This window comes from Danio rerio, chromosome 3 (assembly GCF_052040795.2).
Source record: "Danio rerio strain M-AB ecotype USA chromosome 3, GRCz13ab, whole genome shotgun sequence".
In the NCBI taxonomy this organism is placed as follows: Eukaryota; Metazoa; Chordata; class Actinopteri; order Cypriniformes; family Danionidae; genus Danio; species Danio rerio.
The window spans coordinates 24,104,719-24,124,986 of NC_141023.1; the positions used below are offsets into that span (position 1 = coordinate 24,104,719).

Sequence of the window (20,268 nt, forward strand, 5' to 3'; positions counted from 1 at the left end):
AAACATATTTAGAAATTAAAAGCTTCTTGCCAATTAAATTCAAGCAAAGTATTTAAAAAAACTACAAAATTTCAACAAATTTTTTCTTGATTTTTCCTCTTTTTTTTAAAAAAAAAAAAAATTGTATTTAGTATTTTCTAAAACATATAATTTGGGTGTATGTAAATTAGTCATTTGGGAAGGTTGGCATTTTCCGTTTGTACGTATGGGTTGTCAACGTGATGTTGCATTTTCACTGTCAAACATGACAAAAAAGTTAATACAATTAGTATTGTCTTAATTTAAAATGCATGGATAAACATTTTCTAAACTGTCCTATATGGTGTCACTGTCTCAAGCATACTGCTTGTTCATTGAATACAGCTCTTAGAAATGGAAAACAGAAAATTGAAAAATCATTGGTACAGCACTTGATGCATTTTGTCACCGAAAGCCATATTCTCTGGTGTTAAATTCATTCATTCATTCATTTTCTTTTCGGCTTAGTCCCTTTATTAATCTAGAGTCGCCACAGTGGAATGAGCCGCCAACTTATCCAGCATATGTTTTACGCAGCGGATGCCCTTTCAGCTGCAACCCATCACTGGGAAAAATACATTCACAAACACACACACGACGGCCAATTTAGCTTACCACATGTCTTTGAACTGTGGGGGAAACCAGAGAACCTGGAGGAAACCCACACAAACACGGGGAGAACATGTAAAAACTCCACACAGAAATGCCAACTGACCCAGCCAGGACTTTAATCAGCGACCTTCTTGCTGTGAGGCGATTGTGCTACCCTCTGTGCTACCATGCAGCCTTAGGTGTAACACTATACTAATTTCAAATCCGCAAATCCACTGAAGAATTAGTTGAAGGACCCCATTTAAGATCATGTAACTAAAGCCCCATGTTAAGCCACCAACATGCTCTTATTAAGTTTGTTTCAAAACGTTTTCACATATTAATTTTTTTTGGAACCACTACATACACTTTTGGCATGACACCCCACTTATTGAATACTGCCGGCAAGTCACGGTGAAAATCATCATGATTTCATATCAAATATATAGCACTTAATGAAGATAAGTGTCCGACAATAAAGAAAATCACTCTCATGCATGCTATTTGTATATTATTAAGAGTTGTGTTTCATAATTTTTGCTGTCACACTATATAAGACATATTTAAGTTACAATTCAGTGAAAAAATAAAATAAAAATACAGTGAAAAAATAAAGTTAATGATCCTTTATATTGTCTTAAACGTCAGACTTAAAACTACATATACACTGTAAAACCCAAAGAGTTAAGGTAACTCAGACCATTTAAGCAAACCGATTGCAACAAACTAAGTTCAAAAGCTAATCCTAATGAGTACTGTGAACTTACTACATATGAGCAAACTAAGCAATTTGAGCACTGCAAAAGCCAATAAATGAAGAAAAATCAAACCAACTGAGTTCTGTAAAACTCAATAAGTTAAGGCAACTCCAACCGTTTGAGGAAACCGATTGCTACAAACTATTTGTGTTAAAAACTAATCTATATGAGTACTGTGAACTTCCTCCATTTAAGCTGAAGTAATGAAATATTCAATTAACTCATTACCTTCAACACTACGATCAAAACTCTTTTCAAATAAGTAGAATTAACTTTTAGTCAATTTTGAGCAACCACACTCATTTCATTTGATAAAGTTGACTGTTGGGTTTTACTGTGTATTTATTAATTTTGTTGTAAAAAAAATGGTGTTTTACTAAAAAACCCAAACACTTTTAATTCCTATTTCTCAACGACCCATGTAGAGATCATGACAGTAAAAGGTTTTTATTAACATGATTAATAAAATATCTACTTTTAACCCTTTCAAGGCAGGCGTTGCTGATTTGCAACAGTTAAAAACATAGATTTTGCCTGTTTCTAAAATTTTATTTGAGCCTGAAAGGGTTAACCTGCAATCAGTCAGACCTGAAAAATGCATTTGGTAAATAAAGATTATTGCACACAGAGAGTTACATTATCTTCATTAATCACAGGAAAGTTCTGAAAAACTGTTGAGTTATTGAATGATCTACGATTTTGTTACAGATGCAGGGGTTCTGGAGAGATTTAATGTCATAGATCTGCTTTTTTGTGGCTTTTCTGCCCGTCTCCGTGCATCTTCCTCTTCCTCCCTCCACAGCTCACACTTTTTCCTCTCTAACTCCCCCTCACCCTCACAATTCTCCTCCAGCTCTCTCAGCTTCCGTGCTATCTCCTCGTGCCTCTCCTCCAGAATCTTCTCTTGTTTTTCGCGTATCTTCTTCTCGGAGGCCGGGTAAAATGACGTAGTGTAGCAGCTTCCGCCGTTGACAGCCACCAAGGTGTCGATCTTCTCCAGAAGTTTGCTGACCTGCTCAAAGCCAGTGTTCTTGTTATTGAAGAACACAAATCCACCGGTGCACGTGCGGATAAAGTCTCTAAGATCCTTGTCCGAGCTGGCGATCACATCATTTGGTGTTTTCCCTTCCAGTCGGTCTCCATGTGTGAACAGAACAATGGTGTAATTCCAAACGCTCTTCCCAAACATGTTTTGGATTAATTTATGCATGTCCTTGTCCTCATTGGTCAAATTCCCCACCGGCAGAACCCGCAGAAACACGTGTGGTCCTGGTTTATACAGAGAGACAGATTTTAAGATCTCCCTGGTCACCTCCTTCTCCATTCGACTGGTTTTATTCAGTCCCGGTGTATCTACTATGACCACGGGTCGGCCGTTGATGTTTCCAGTTGCTCTTTCACAGAACTGCGTGACCCTGCTCAGCTGCATGTCCGTGTTGAAGGCGTTCCACCTTAAAATGGTGTTTCCAGTTGAGCTTTTTCCAGATCCTCTTGCTCCCACTAACATGATGCGCAGTTCATCTGCTTCAGCTGGAAGAAGATCATGCACGGTATGTTGAGATTTTAAACTTGGCAGAAAATATTAAAGCAATAGTTAACCCAAATATTTAAATCATTTACTCATCCTCATATCTGTTCAAACCTGTTTACATTTGTTTTTAAGGAATGTAAAGTTTCTCTTTTGTATTCCAAGGAAGAAAGTAAGGTATACAGGGTGGAACATGTCAAGAGCAACAACTTTAATGATAAAAAAGATATACAAACTAATTTAGAGAGGTGCATGTGATATGATTGATCTCAGCTGGTCTCTCATCTGTAATCAGCAATAATGCAATTAGATTGATTCAAACGTACAATAAATGGACCCATTTTGCCTTACTACCTTATCTTCCTTTTGCAAGAATCCCTCCTTCTACCCCATCGCCTCCTTTTACCAGGGGGAGCTCTCGAGACCAACCTGATCTCCAAACCCCTTATATGCTTATTGACTAAGCGGGAGTCCTGGGCTCAATTGTCTCTGAGCTCAGGGTTGACCCTCGGGACAGCATGCCAAACCTTCTAATAGCATCAAGCAATATCTAAGTGTCTTGAATGTATCTAAGAACTCTTGAATGCTCATTTTAACCAGAAACAAAGTCAAACCTTAATAATGCATTTTATAATGTATACTGTAAAAGAACATAAATTATGTTTCAAAAACTAAAAACTTTTGTTTATTTATTTTGTAACTGCCTTGTAATGGAACATCCTAACCAATTTTTAATAGAAATCAGACCCCCTAGTTTTTCACAAATTATTATTATTTTTTTTTTTTGCGATTAAAAATGACTGATTTTGTGGTGGCAATTCCCAGAAATTTTCGAACAATTTTGCGATTTAAAAAAAAAAACAAAAAAAACATCATCAACATAAAGTGTGACCCAATATATATATATATATATATATATATATATATATATATATATATATATATATATATATATATATATAAATATATATATATATAAATATATATATATATATATATAAATAAAATAAAATATCTTATTAGGTAGCCTACTATGTCTACTACTTTATCAATAAAGCTTTATTTTGGTCTCTTGTCAAAACAAGTTCTAAAACAGATCTAAAATTTTAGGGTTTAAGCTGAAGGAAGGTTGTATAACTCTTATTCCATTATCTTACTTTCTCTTTCTTAGATTTGACTCCCAGAACATCCAACACAATCTCACGGCAATTCGTAACTTTTTGATTTAGTGGGTAATTCGTATGAATTTGTACAATCTAGTTGGTACAATTTAGTACCATTTGCTCATCACCCAATGATGGTAGGGGTTGGGGGGGGGGGAGTTAGGTGCCACGCCTCCTTTTTAAAATCGCACCATTTTGTACGACTGAACTCGAATACGAATACGAATACGAATTGGTTTGATTTAGCCACTAAACTGGCAAAACGGAAAATTCTTACATTTTGTCGTGATATCAGGCTGGAACATCTGACATCAAGTATCACTCAGGACTTGTGTTGGCGTTTAAACACCTGAAACACGGATTGCTGTAAAACTTGTCAATGGCAGGCTATCGTTTTCTGTCATCAACAACAGGGAAAGAGTGAAGCAAAATCATTTATTGAGTTGACGCACATCATAATAGGCTATACCTATGGTGTAAAGCACCAATAATGCCCTTCAATTCGGTCACGTCCAGCGGCCATCATCCTTGCACCAATCTCCATTATTGTAAGCTGCTTGCGTTTTTGTCTATTCCATTGCTCCATTTGTTAGATGTTTGCTCAGACTTTCTTTTGCAAGTGCATTAAATGCACAAAACGCCCATTCGCGCGGTGGTATTCACTCGATTTGGCCACATGATGTCTAATCACATCTTTGCATTGACTTCGCATGTAAATCACTCACGCTTCATCCTTGTCTGCTTACGGCAGAGGCTGCAAAACAATTCCCCCATAAAATGTAATGATTGTGAGGGCGCAGGTGAGACGTAATCTTTCAAGAGACTTATGTGCGCTGTGTAGGCAACGTCTATAAGTCACATAAAACAATTAATTGCTAAACTGAAATAAATCAAATTTGACTATATAGTTTGGAATTGGATGTTTTAAGAAATTATTTCGCGATTATTTTGCGTTTAAATTAAGAATTTTGCAGGAACGCAAAAAAATTTGACTTTTTGCTGTCTTTGCGTTGGATTCAGGGATTGTGGAATCATGAAAAACTAAGAGGTCTGAACTATGTTAGCAATGCTAATGCTTAATTCATTAATAAGCATAAATTAATGTAGTTCATTCTCAATAAATTTAAAATGTATAAAATTTTTGATTTTTACGAGAGCACCTTATGAAGACTTTTTAACTTCTAAGAGTTTCAGAGATGTTTTCCCTTTAAAATTACTGTCTTGCATTTTTTAACAAAAAGCACATGACTGCAAAACCTTGCTCATTTCTGATTGTTAGCATGCTTGGTATTCAGATCTGACATGTTTGAATCTTTATCTTGTGTTGGCATTTGCTGTTTTGGATTTACAGTACTGATTGGAGTGATTTCATGTACAATAGTTGTTGTCTGCCCTTATTAGACACTAAACTCTGAAGCACTAAATATTAATACACCCACTAAATCTCCTTAGTACATTCATTAATTTTTGTTTATGATGATTAACATCATGCTTACCAGTCAATGAGGGGGATTTCGAATTAGCTTTAAACTCTCGTATGTCTGAAAAAAAGATGAATAACGATTATATATATATATATATATATATATATATATATATATATATATATATATATATATATATATATATATATATATATATATGTATGTATGTATACAGGGTGTATTTTGAGTTCACATGAATTGATTTCATCATTTATTTGTCTTACCGTGCAAGGTTGGAGATCTTGAGTTTATTTTTACAATTTCGTACCGTTCATCCATCTCAGCTATGGAAAATGAGTAGATGCATTATTATCGTAAGCCTAAACTTTAAGAAACAGTATTATCAGAAGGATTTTGATTTTGATTGATTGGTTCAGACTTGACGTATACTGAATCAGAAACTCACAGCTTAGTGACGAGTCCAGCTCAAAGGTGCTTTCTTTCTCTACTTCAGTCTTCAGACTGTCCCCCAACTTCTCATCTGAAGTCATCTTTCTGCATAATAGAAATATGACACCCAAACGCAGTTTCCTGTTATGCTTTAATGTTTTATTTCAGCATGTATACTATGACATATAAAGCAAAGATACTTACGATGGTCAGAGAGCCGATGTAGATCCACAGACAGAGTATTAAGTGCTTCAATCAGAGTTCCTTTAACACTGACCGCCAATCCAGTTTAACCAGTATCTGTATGGTCCATTTAAATCCAATGAGAAGCCTTCTGTCTATCTTGTAATTTACAGGAGTAGATGATAAGGAGTGAAACGTATATCAATTAATCAAATAACTTCAGTGCTTTAAAGAATGAAGACACTAGTTATGACTGATTCTACTGATTTCTCCTCACAGATTTCAGACACTTAAACTCTCCAAATGTCGTGGTCTGTGTTATTTGCAGAGAGTTTTTGTATTGCATGTGTTGAGAATTTGTGTCGCTTAGTTTGTTAGCATTTTTGTATTTGCATATGTTATCTTAACTTGCAGTGCATTTGAGCTCTTTTGGCCACTGTATTGTACAATGGAACTATATTGAGTTTGCATTTTCAGACCCCATTTGTAAATAAATAGCCAAAAAACACATTCATTTTTTATGTAAATTGCCCTTAGCCCTCTGTTTCCTTTTTATTTCTTTAACCCTGAATTAGCTTTAGTCATTTAATTTGAAGAAATACAATCAAGAGCTTGTTTAGGATTTTACATTAATTAACGTGGTTGTTTATAAATTAAATCAAATGTTTCTTTTTTTAATTTGATCTCGTCGAGCATTTCCTCTTATGGTGTGTCAGGATTTGACTCTTCAGGAAGGGCATACTGAGATAACACCTGCGAGTTTGACAGTTCATCAACAAAGCACACGCACATCAAGTGTTATCTCTGCATGCCATCTGTTCAGATTCTCAAAATATGTTTTTCATCGTTTCGTTTCAGAACTCATATTTAATGACGCTAACATTCAAAGTTTAAATAACCTCATAATCCAACATCGTAAATAAGATCATAAACTAAAAATGAGTCATTTACTTTTATTTTTAATCATGAAAATAAATGTGGCTGATGCAATGTTTGAATTGCTGTCTAAATGACACTACAGAACTGTCCTCAGCAGAACATTAAATAAGATTTTGCTTTAAAGCTGAAACTATGTTCCTTCAGAATCGGTTTTATTGCTTAGTGTGCTCCACAGTGTTAATAAAGCGACAAGTGGCAACACTAAAATATATATGAGACAACCAGTAGTGTAAAGTAACAAATTACAAATATTCAAACTACTGTAATTGAGTAGTTTTTCACCGGAATTGTAATTTACTTAGTAGTTTTATAAATGTGTACTTTTACTTTCCTTTGAGTACATTTTAATGCTGTATCGGTACTTTTACTCCACTATAGCTTCCTTCAGTCTGCAGTCATCATACGTTCTTTCTTTCTTGTCTATGGGGATTAGAAATATCAGTCCTGCATTTCCTGTCCTAAACTGCATCTTACTGAACCAGGGCTTGACATTAACTTTTTTGATCACCAGCCACTGTGGCTAGTAGTTTTTCACCGTTACTAGCCACTCGCCATTTTCACTAGCCACAATTTTGATGTTGGGAAAAGATATTTTATGCATAAATTTGACTTTGGCATGGGTTGCTGCAAGCTAAAATGACTTCATTTAGATTTAGTGTTTTTTCAACTTGCCTCCTCGTTCATTTAACTGTGTTTTGTTTATGCGCTATGTCAATGAGCATGAGGAAATGGGTTATAAAACACTTTCATAAAAAAGTGTTGCTTTGCAATTAGTCTTCTTTTACAGGACCTTTCAGGGCTCGATACAATAAGCATTTACGTTTTTTTCTCTGGCCATAACAAACTAATTATTTCCTTGCCACAAATTGTAAATAATGTGTAAAAACAAGCACAATACTGCTGTATACATACACTTTTTATTCAACAAAACAGCTGACATTTAAAAAAATATATACATATTATCACGCATCTTAAACTATACACAGTGGTCTGTTCTGGCTCTAGATCCCAGATCACCAGTTAACTATGCATACAACAACATATTAAAGTAATATTATTGTAAAGGATGATTATTAAACTATATTAACGAAAATAACAGCAAGCTAAAGACAGCAGGTATAAAACATTCTGAGCGCGATAATGAAAGAATGATGCTACGCACACTGTTAATGTTAGGCCAATTAATAATCTGTTCAAAGAATGGTTAAAGCGAAAGCGACAACATCTGCTTGCTGCTTACAAAGAATCTCGAGTCCTTGAAGCACTGTGTGTGCACGAGCATCGCACTAGTTTAGTTTCCAGGCACTGTTGCTTTGAATGAGGAAAAGGCAGGAGCTTTAAAACTATCTCGCGCATCAAATCATCTGTGCACACGACACTCAGGCCCTCGTCAGTGAGTGAGGAAAGCTAGTCTCACCATGTGCGTGATCCTCTCATTCGTTATTCACCTGCTTTCTTTTGCTCGTGTGAAAAGCAGTTTTTGTCAGTCGTGCTGCTTCTCAATTCTAAGGACCCATTTGCACGCAAATAGACAAATGGTCTAAGTGATCATGAGCCAGCACTAGCAATTTAAAAATGAGTTTCAGCCAGCCAAAGTGGCTAGTGGGAGTGGCTGTCTAACCCGCCACAACCGAAATCTACCCTCATTTGGCGGGTTGGTGGGTGTTAATGTAAAGCCCTGTACTGAACAACCTCAAGATGTGGGCGCTTTATAAATGCAGCAAACTTTTGGAAGCATTAAAAATATTAAAGAAGATGTGCAAAATCTTTACACGCATTGATTCAGAGACTTTTATAGAATGCATGTCACTGGTTAGAAAATGAAGGATGTCAACTGTATGAAGACTGAAATCACTAAATAGCCTTAAACAATCACTTAATGGAACAAATGAAGAATGGAAAGAAGAACCGAACAAAGGAAGAACCGAACTAATGAAGAAAGGAAGGACCAAATGAATGAAGGATGGATTCAAGGAGAGACTGAACAAGTGAAGGAAGGAAGGAATGAACAAACGAACAAATGAATAAATAAACAAAGCACCCAATGAAGGAAGGAACAAAATATGAATGAATGAGCGAACAAATAAAGGGAGGAACAAAGAAAGAAAGAAACAATGAATGAAAGAAGGAACGAATATACAAATGATTGAAGGAAGGAATGAACAAACAAACAATGGAAGGAAAATTAGAAGAAATGAATAGAGGAAGATCACTAAATGCACTACAGAATGTTACGTTTACACATCCCTGCACAAACTGCACATCAACTTTTCACAGTGTAATACTCGCTACTCTTGAGTACTTTTGAAATGTCTTCTTTTGACTCATACTTTGAGTAATATCTACAACAGATACTTTTACTCTACTTGCTCTACATTTTGGGGCAATTAATGGTACTTTTTTCTTCTTTCTTCAAAATATCTTTTGTTTTTGTCTTCATTTGAAAAAAGAAACTCATACAAATTTAGAACAAGTAAAGAATGAGTAAACAATCAAACTTTCAGTTATGGGTGAACTATCCCTTTAACAGCAGGTTTCTTTTCAAATATTTTTTTTTTTTTTTGAGGGTAGATCGGGGTGAAGTTATTCTTTCCTTTGGATGAACTGTTGCAGTACAGTCCAGTTGTAGTCATGTCTGTTAACCAGTAGAGGGCAGTGTAGAATGTGGTGAAAATATTCATTTAACCTTAATATTGCTAAAACATGTACTTTAAACATATGCATTAAATTAGAGTAAGTCCTGAGAGACTTCAATTTCTACTCAGAAGAGGAGAATAATAATGGCAGGAGGAATGCTCTAAAAGGAGCTGGGTGTCATTCGTGATAGCCTAAGCCTTAAAGCAAGAGGAAGAAGACATAAACTGGTTTCTGGCTAGTCTCTGTCACACTGTGCAGCAACCAGAGTTCCTGTTTTACTGTCAGACCTGTTCTTTGCAAGGAATAAACATATAGTAACAGTCTAGCATTTGAGATCAGTAAGATTTTGGTAACAGATTACAACAGTACATGAATATTGATGTGTTATATGTAAATTAAACCTTACTATTTTGTGAACTAATGAGTTAATGTATGCGCTTATCATGAACTTTTACTACAACATGATTCACATGTGTGAATAACGGCCTTAATTACTTGTTAGTACATGATTGTTTGTCAATTATTGTATTAATCACCACATTAGTTTATGCTTAATTAAACCATCATCATCTGTGAATATATGAAGAGTTCAGATGCAAAAACCTCTAAATGCCATCTGAAATCTTCTCTTAAAATGAGAGAATTTTTCTCAGCTCAAATCTCATTTTTCTCAAACATAGGATGTTTATGTTCAGTTATTTAAGTTTAAAGTCAACAAAACAAACTTATTTGTCACTTTAAAAGTAAAATGACCAAGCCTACACACATGAGTCGGAGAAAAATGCTAATCTTAGAAGAAAATATAAAATTTTCTTTTTTGCTCTAAACTCTTCATATAATTATGTCTGGATTTATGTCTGGATAAAAAAATATGTCTGGATAATTTGATAAAAAAAAATAATAATTATGTGTTATAGCTTAAACTTCATAACGCAAAAACAACACGCATATTAATACAGCTGTTCTGTGTGAGTTCAATTAGTCGAGTGTTGACATTCTATTTTTTTTAAATACAACTAGTTGAGTTAATAAATAAATAATCCAATCTAAAGGTTAGAAATAACAAAGTACCAAATATTTTCAATTCAGCCATTGAGTTAAACAAATAACTAAAGTTTTTTTTTAGATTGTATGCATGTCCATCTAGTGCATTTACACTGAATAACAGTAGAAAAGTAGGTAACACTTTATTTTAAGGGTCCAAAATAATGCCTTAATTAAGCATTATTAACGATTAATTTGTTAACAGTTAAGCAATTAGTTATAAGCACTAGTAATTAATGGTTAACTAAATGCTTAAAATACTCCTAAAATAGTGTTATCAGAAAGTGTTCTGTCAACAGTTTAAACAGGAGCTCATGAGTAGGATGAGGTAATGGTGTTGTGACCCTCCAAGTAAAGTCATGACATAATTATACATTAACGGCTCATGGGTTCATGTTGGTTACAATTAGCTTAAACTTGAATGTTTTTTGTACTAACGAGTAATTAACGTGACTGTTATTAAAACATAAACTCTTGTGACTCATGCTGAAGTTAAAGTTAGTTCATGATTAGCATGTGCCTTAACTCATTAAATAACAATAATTATTCAATATCAATAATAAAGTTTTATTTAGTTTACATATTAATACACCATTAATCATGCACTGTCATACAAATTTTTTTTTTTTGTGTATTGAGCTCAGTAAGGTACAAAAGGTACAAAAATACAATTAACAATTCTGAAATCTTATTAGCCTACAATTTTTTTAATAACTGTATGTGGTTTACATTTCAAATTATACAGAGTCTCTTTATTAAAAAATTGCCACAACAAAAGACAGGAAGTGCTCTGTGATCATGAAATAAGCTGCATGTAGTCAAACTGGTGTCGTATAAATACTCTGGCATGTAAACGGGATGTTAAAAAGAAAGAGGAAATCTCAGACGAGGAAATTACACTTACAGCTGAAACATAAGAGGAAAGACAAACAGCAGTTTTACAGCTGTTGGAGTCTGGCCAGCATGATTAAGGCTTCTGCTTGTTTAAATAAATAAATATAAATAAATTATTTGTGGTGATTTATAAATGATAGTTTAGTAGAATCACTACATGACTTATCATACACTGTAAAAATTATATGATCAATAGTCATGATAGCATACGTTATAGTTCATTGTTACTTATTAAACTAAGTTAATCATGTTCTAACTTGATTTTATAAGTTAATAAGCTGTTTTGAGTACCTTAACATAATATGTTCAATGGACTTATCTCCTTTTCCATCTTTACAATTCGCGCGCAGGAGTCTCTCAAAATATCCTCGTTAGCACCAATCCTGACCTGCATTTTGTCAACCTGCTCAAGTTGAAAGTGACAGTTCAATTTTGGACAAAGAACTTTGGCTGTCGGTTGTTTTCTTATTTATGTGAGATGTAAGTTCATCGTTAGAATCACAAATCGCTTTCATGAGAGATTTAAGCGATAGCTTTACTTGCTCAGCCGCCATCTTTCAGGGTATTGGGGATCTGTCGTCGGATTGTTTAGTTGAGTTTCTCACGCCAAAAGATAAAAAATTTCCTCTGAGTAACGAAAGAAATATATTTAAGAGAACATGTGATACAGTTAGAGATAAAAATATTACTAAAATAGTAGCAACTGATGAGGCACACACGTTGTTCACTGACACACGTTCTGCTTCGATGCCTGCATCACGTGACTCCGTTCAGTGGACTCATAAGGTGAATTTGATTCAACTTAAATTTCAGGCAACCAGGATTTGTTTACAGTGTGGTTGATTAAGTTACTTGTATTATAAATTATCACAATTAATATTTCAATTATTTTTGGTAAAAACAAACAAACAACAAAATCCATTGTTTAATGTTGTTTTTTAACATTAAAAGGTAGACAGCAGTTAGGAAATATTTAATGCTCAAGAAATGTTTTATTATCATCATCTGTGTTTATAAAGGCTACAATTTTTTAAAGATTCTTTGTTGACTAGATAGTATAAATAGTTTAAATAGGTAGTAATTTAAATAGTTTAGATTTTTTAGATAATTTGGGGCACTTGTGGCCCCAGGTCACTGGTTTAATTCTGGCTCTTGACAAGAATTAAAGATGCGGCGAGTGAATGAACTGCACTCCCTCTATCTTTAATACCCTAGTGTCTGAATGCAGCCTTTATGATGCAAGCTGAGACTGCATCTCTGGACCTCCAGGAACAAGATTGGTGACCCCTAGACCAGGTGTGGGAAAACTTGATCCTGGAGGGCCAGTGTCCTGCATAGTTTAGCTCCAACCCTATTCAAACAGACCTTCCTATAGAGTTCAAGTGATCTTGAAGACACTGATTAGTTTGTCCAGGTGTGTTTGATTAGTGTTGGAGCAAAACTTTGCAGGGACACCAGCCCTCGAGGATCAAGTTTGCCCATCCCTGCCCTAGACTATAGAATAAAATTAAATGGACTTTGATGAAGCTGTCGTCACTGTAATGGATAGGGTTAGGTGTGCTCATTAAAAAGCTCTGGATGCAGCTTAGATTGCACAGACCCCTCTCAGCCAAGTAGGTATCGCTGTAGTCTGGAGACCACCAAGTGGTAGGGATTACACCGCAAGTAGGCTGGTTGACCTCTAAGTGGGAGAGACTTAAACCACAAATAGGTTGCGTTTAGTTAGTGTAAGTGGAGCAGATATTAATAAAACACAACAGGTTGTTGTGAGGTTGGGTTTAGGGTTAGGATAGGTGTAGACATTCATAAAACACAATTTTGGACTCTGTGTCATGTTCAAGACATTAAATAAATAAAAACTCCCAGTTTGTATAGCCCTCTTGGACCTCAAAGGCCTACTTAGCGCTGGCTCCAACCTCCATTTACTGTATACCCTTCTCCTCTCAGCCCCTGAGCGAGCCACCAAACCCCTAATTGCTCCCTGTGAGTTAGAAGAAATAGCTGCCCATTGCAGGTGTATACTCACTGTGTGTGTTTGTGTGTGTTCTCACTCCTCACTCAAAATGTATGTGCACTTGAATGGGTTAAAAGCAGACGACTTATTTCGAGTATTGAGTAATACCATGCTTGACAAGGCTCACTTCACTTTCACTTTCAAATTAAAAGAACAACACTTTCAAATATACAATTTGAAATGCAATGTAACATTGCAATTGTCTTTCAATGACACTCTCACCTATATATATATATATATATATATATATATATATATATATATATATATATATATATATATATATATATATATACACACACACACACACACACACACACATATCTATAGAAAACATTGATTTAAAAGAGAGAACTGTGAAGGGGTGTGCTTATTTATGCCACTACTGTACATAATACCTATTTTCACATTTTATTGGGTATATCTTTAAAAAACTAATATTGCACTAACATACATTAAATAATAGTAATAGCACTTATTAATAATCTTTCTATTCAATATTTATGTCCATTTCTTACATTATAGAATATTAAACACAGGCAAATAAATGCTCTCAAAACACTGAAGTGCAAGAGCTTCTATGTGGAACTTTTTCGGCCTAAGTGTTTGACAGACTTTTTCTCAGCCTTTCTTCTTGCATTGTCTTCTTCCTTTCTCCAGAGTTCCCGCTTTTTCCTCTCCACCTCTTGCTCGGTTTTGCAACGCACCACTGTCTCCCTCTCCATCTGCACAATCTGCTCCTTCCTTTTCTCTAAAAGTTTCTCCATCTTCTTCCTGATCTTCCTCTCTGTGGCTGGGTAGAAAGACGACGTGTAGCAGCTTTTTCCATTGATGGCTACCAGAGTCTCCACTTTCTTCAAAAGGTCTATAACAGACTCGTCGTTTGTATCGTCCTTGTTGTTAAAGAAATGAAAGCCACCACTGCATTTATGGATGAATTCGCGTAGCTCTATGTCTGAACATGCAATCACATCATTCGCCGCTTTCCCCTCCAGACGATCCCCGTGAGTGAACACAATGATCGTGTACTGCCAGATTCTCTCCCCAAACATGCTCTCGATCAGCTTATGCATGCTTTTATCATCATTAGTTAAGTTCCCCACAGGCATGACCAGCAGAAACACATGCGGTCCTGGAGAATAGAGAGAGATGGACTTTAGGATCTCTCGGGTCACTTCTTTCTCAGTACTGCCAATTATATTCAGTCCCGGCGTGTCGATTATGGCCACAGGTCGACCACCGATGTTTCCAGATGCTTTGTCACAGAATTGTGTAACTCTGCTCAGCTGCATGTCCGATTTAAAAGCGTTGTACGCTAGGATGGTGTTTCCTGTTGAGCTTTTTCCAGACCCCCTCGCTCCCAGTAACATGATGCGCAGTTCCTCTGACACTGTCATAAAAAATGATGCTTTGATTAATACAGATTAAGAGTTTAATATGATCAATCTTCACAGAAACTGAACAGTACATTCTTACAATGAATTGAGTTCATTTCACTCAAACATTTAAATCCCTCTCTTTCGGTTTATTAAAAAAAAAAACTGCTTCATGATGGGTGTAGAGCACTGCCAGCAGAGGGAGGAGGCTTGGCCGGCAGAGCAGGGGAAAAAGAGGGGCTTTAGTCAGTTGGCTCATGGGCTCAAGTTAAAAAAAATAAATAAATCTGATACAAACTCTGAGGAGACACATGATTTTATAATTTACAAAGTTAAAATGCAAAGAAATGAATAGTAAATAATTTAATGCAGTTACATATACGATAGGCTGTTTGTAATTTCATAATAATATCTAACCCCAATTTGTTGTATCAACATAAAGATAATCGTGTTTATATAAACAAAATAAATGAGGAGGACTTCTCTCCTCCTGAATACAGTCAGTAATGTACAGTAATGAATACAGACAATGTGGATAGCAGTACAGCATGTCTCTTGTCCTATATATGCCAACCATTAGTCATGCTGGTAATCTGGAGGTTTTTCACAGTTGAACACAGCAGCACAGATATAGGCGATGTGTCTGAATGGTAACAAACTCAATTGATAAAAGACAAAGTCTGCTATTCTCCAATTATTGTACAGCTCTCCCAGCAAAAATGCTTGCTGCACACAAACAGGTTGGCTGAATCGGCCCTGACAGCCGATACAAAGCCATGTAACAAAATGGATCATGGAAACAAACACATAAGAGCCTTCATGAACGGCTAAATACTGCATGTTGTGCACTGTCTCACAGTTTGGCAGATCTGTGGTCCGTCCATATTAGTCTGTCATCGGAAAGCATGTGCAGTCATGAATAATTAAAAAGCAGGGTCTTCTCATAGGATAAGAAAACTGTGTTATATGAATAACAATCAGTAATCAAGGTGTCATCACTCTAATAGCAAATTCGCGCTACGCCACAATAATTATTTTAAACCCGGAAAATAAAAGTAGCTGATAAAAGCTAAAAATCATCCAGTTTTTCCCACCATTACACACACAAATCTGTTAAAATCTCAAAAAGGCACTCTAGGGTGTCTTGAAAAGGGTCATGAACTGAGAAACCACATTTCCTCTAAATCTTTAAACATGCAAGTGCTTAAAGTACTAAAAAACTTCCTGAAAGTTTCAGAACGAAACACTTTATGGTTCCTCTAAAATCAGCTTATATTGTAGGCAGTCTACTAAAACCACAGGCTCTGGAATGTTCTACTTTATGATGTAATAGAGTGAAAAAGCTCCGCCTCCACAGAAGATGAGCACCTACTTCTATTTCAAAGCCTGTTCAGCTTTGTTTATAAGAAAAACTGTTAGCCAATCAGAGGTGTGTTTCCCAAAACCATTTTTAGCCAACTAAGGTCGCGAGATCCATCGTTACAAACATAGTTTTTTGATTTGCTGTTTCCCAAATCCGTCGCTCCAATGAACATTCGCAAACTGCGTCGCAAACTTGAGCACTCGCAACTACACCTCTGGAGCTGTAGTTTGAAACATAGTTTCTAGCTGTGTTCTATTTCCACTTATCCCCCATATGCCCTATTCATTTAGAACATTCTAGCATTCAAAGTTGAAATTTAAAAAAAATAAAAAAGCATTAAGGTCATCTTTCTAATGTGTAATTTGCTTTCAAACTATTTTTACAGTTCAGTTTTAGCGATCTTCATGTTTACAATTGTGCACTCTTCGCAGTGCACTTTGAAAATATTGAAGTCATTTTGAACTCAGCCTCATGGCGAAACCTATAGGTGACCTATTATTTAAAAGCGGAATTTATGTTACGTCTCCAAAGCTTGTGAAAACAAAAAGCATATGTTAATTATTTTAATTTATAGTAGGTTATTTATTAAGTACATTATATGACATGGGCCGCTGGTTACTTTCTGCTGTAGTTTACAAGTGTCAAATTGTAAAAGTAGATTTTTCTAAAAAAAAAAATAATAATAATAAAAATTTAAAATATCTTACTTAATAATAATAATAATAATAATAATAATCATTAATATTATTAAAGTATATTTTTTCATTTCTAATACATACTAAATATTAAATTTCATTTCTTAATAAATCGCCTCTTTATTTATTCATTTATGTGATTAATATATGATATTATAATAGTGTTAGCTTTTGTAAGTGATTTTATGTTTTAGAATAGAAAATGTTATATTCTCAATAATATTTGTAAAGGAAACATAAGCCCTATATGTGCCATTTAAATATATTTCAGTTAATATGGAAAACAAGTTTTGTTTTTACCAAATCTATTATTGGATTTTATTTTAAATTTAGTTTTTGTAAAACACACACTTTTCTTCTTTCTTTTCTTCCCTCTTTTCTTCCCAAAAAGGGAAGAAAACACTTTCCCGAACGCTCGCGCTCAATCTGCCCAGTTGGTGGAATGAACTCCCTAACTGCATCAGAACAGAGTCACTCGCTGTCTTCAAAAAACGACTAAAAACTCAACTATTTAGTCTCCACTTTCCTTCCTAATCTGCAATTCCCTCTCTGACTCCTCCACTAACTACAAAAAAAAGAAAAAAAATACTGATGTTTTGCTTCTTACACTTTCTTTACATACCTGAAACTTGCCTACAGCACTTATTCATTGTTGCTCTTATAGTTGTGTAAATTGCTTTCTTTTTCTCATTTGTAAGTCGCTTTGGATAAAATCGTCTGCTAAATGACTAAATGTAAATCTAAATGTAAAACAATAAAACTTGCACAAAGAAATGATGGGGTTCTTCTCTAAAGTAGTTACTTAGAGCGTAACTTGGGTGTTTTACATTATAACTAACATGGTTCAAGCGATGGATATGCGTCAGAGAAACTATGCGTTTTGGTAAACACTCGTCACTACATCGTTCTTTTCCCAAATTATGCATCATACTATAATAGTTCAGCAGCGAGTTACGTCGTTGTTTGGGAAACGCACCCCAGAGCAGTGGGTGTTTACTTACACAATTGGTCACGTTCATGCAAACAGAGCTTTTTTGATGAGGAGGTCAAAAACAGCAAAGAAAATAAACATTTATATTAAATTATGATTTTTTATATAAAAAATCATATAAAAAAAATCTTGATTACTTTATAAGAAGACCCGAGAGAACAGTACAAAACATAAGGTAGTTCAAAACCTCTTTAAAAAGTTGAACTTAATAGAAACAAGTTACAAGAAAAAAATAATTTTTATGTATTAAGGCAAACTTGAACTGACTGAGTTGAAGTAGATTTCTAGTTCCAAGCATGCTTTGTTTCAGGAAAATAAGTGTTGAAATGAAGTGTTGTTCAATGTGTTTATCCACAAGATTAACATAAAGAGACATCAATTAGTCTGGGAATTTGCACTGTGTTGTTATTTAGAGAGGTTTCTATTGTGTTAAAGTTGTAGGATCATTGTAGTGAAGAGTACAGCCTGTGGTTTAGGTTGGGGAGGTGCTGAAAAGCCATACTGCATATTCAACAACTATAATCATGTAAGTGTGTATGCATCATGTCACCATGTTTTTGCAGTTTACACGAAGCTGATAATAGTAGCATTTTCAAAAGACATGCAATTTGAAACCTGTTTTTTTATGGCCTCAAAATGTTGATGTTGTGTCAGTGAACAGCCACATTGCACGGAAAGTTTTCTTGATTTAATTAGAAAATGTAGATTAAATTATATGTTCAATAAGTTGCGACAACATATGCTTTTTTACGTTAAGTGTAAATTTAAGTTCTTCATGTTTCTAACATATTTTTTTTAAATGTGTACTGTACATACATGATGTTTTAAGTTAATGTAATTTTTATTTCAAATGACTAAGAAGTTTAATTTGATTGAACTTAAAGATATAAAGCAACTAGCAATTTTTACTGCATATGCTATCCGTTCCCTCCATGTTTTGCAGTTTTTCAGATATCATTTTAAAAATACAAAAATGCAATTATAATTAAGGATACATTTACTTAACACCAATGTACCTATAAACTGGAAATGTCATTTTGAAAAGTTTTACTTAAAGACAACAATGTTGTCAAAATGATGTTTGAGTCGTCAAGTACTCAGACATACCTATTGAATACAGACAGTGTGAAATCATCTTATTCACAAATTAAAAACATATAATTTTCTCCAGGAAGAGGGTTACATTGCATATTGCAATAAACAATGTTAAGAAAAGAGATGTGCAAAAAATGTCTTACCATGTAAGTTTGTTGATGAATTTAAACTGGTTTCTGCCAAATTCTGCAAGTTTTCATATAGTTTATCGTGCGGTGCAACTGTTAATGAAAGACTGGGTTACTGTTTAAGTCCTTCTCTAAATAAAATCAGATTTTATGTTGACCATTTAGTTTCATTTGAAAAATATTGTGAGGAAAATCAAGCCATTATGCTACTCACAGCCAGTGGATGAATCCAGTACAGAATCAATCTCATTTTCAGAGTCAGTCCCATCTTCCTCAAAGTCATCTTTCTTTTCATCTGCCTTCATAATATCCATCTTACCCTGATGATTTTTGGATGCAAAGAAATTAAATACAATTTTTATGAATAATAAAAAACACCACACTGCAAAGTATAATTTCTTTTGGAATTCTCAGTAAAACAATCTGAGTAAAATTTATTTACATTAAAGGATTTTTTTTTTATTTGCATTTCCCCCCAAAACTATTAACCTCATTTTTATGCTGAATAATGCTTTAAGTTTATTGCTATAATGTGCAGCTTTTAAAACCGGAGCATCACACTGCAGAATATAAAAATTCCTTTTCAACTTTCTTGTCTGTTTAATAGTTAAAACACAATTAAATGTAAAGAAAGCTGCATACTATATTGTGTCACATAATTATGCTTTAAACTTAAATCTCAGATTGATGCTGTATGCGATCTCTAGCTTAAAAATCTGTAATCCCACCATGTTTGTCTTCACCCTCAAACTACTACAACATCAAAAAATAAGACAACTTACCACAGATGATGAAGTTTACAGTGTTAAACCTGTATAATACACACCTGTACATCGATGAGACGAACACTTGTGCGTAAAGAGTATGAAATATTCTGGTTTCATCTATGCAATGAAGACAGTTTTCTGTGGAAGATGTGTAGTACACTTCACACCAGTATCGACTAGTTGCAAGCAAGAGGGCTGGTCTTGTTGAAG

At 34.7% G+C, this 20,268-nt stretch overlaps 3 protein-coding genes across 3 annotated transcripts in view; 1 reads left to right on the plus strand and 2 right to left on the minus strand.

Annotated features, from left to right (window-relative positions):
* Positions 1–20,268, plus strand: part of LOC147845623 (uncharacterized) — an 807,608-nt gene that overhangs the window by 28,635 nt on the left and 758,705 nt on the right. The gene's annotated exons all lie outside the window — the stretch shown is intronic.
* Positions 968–6,226, minus strand: LOC147845624 (GTPase IMAP family member 7). The gene is made up of 5 exons (XM_087244512.1): positions 6,137–6,226; positions 5,949–6,037; positions 5,767–5,826; positions 5,555–5,599; positions 968–2,897 (listed from the first exon to the last, which is right to left on the minus strand). The coding sequence occupies exons 2-5, from the start codon at positions 6,031–6,033 to the stop codon at positions 2,059–2,061; spliced, it is 1,029 nt and encodes a 342-aa protein (XP_087100638.1). The 5' UTR covers positions 6,034–6,037; positions 6,137–6,226; the 3' UTR covers positions 968–2,058.
* Positions 14,041–20,236, minus strand: LOC571582. Its single transcript, XM_087244513.1, has 4 exons — positions 20,118–20,236; positions 19,506–19,611; positions 19,307–19,384; positions 14,041–15,033 (listed from the first exon to the last, which is right to left on the minus strand). The coding sequence occupies exons 2-4, from the start codon at positions 19,603–19,605 to the stop codon at positions 14,222–14,224; spliced, it is 990 nt and encodes a 329-aa protein (XP_087100639.1). The 5' UTR covers positions 19,606–19,611; positions 20,118–20,236; the 3' UTR covers positions 14,041–14,221.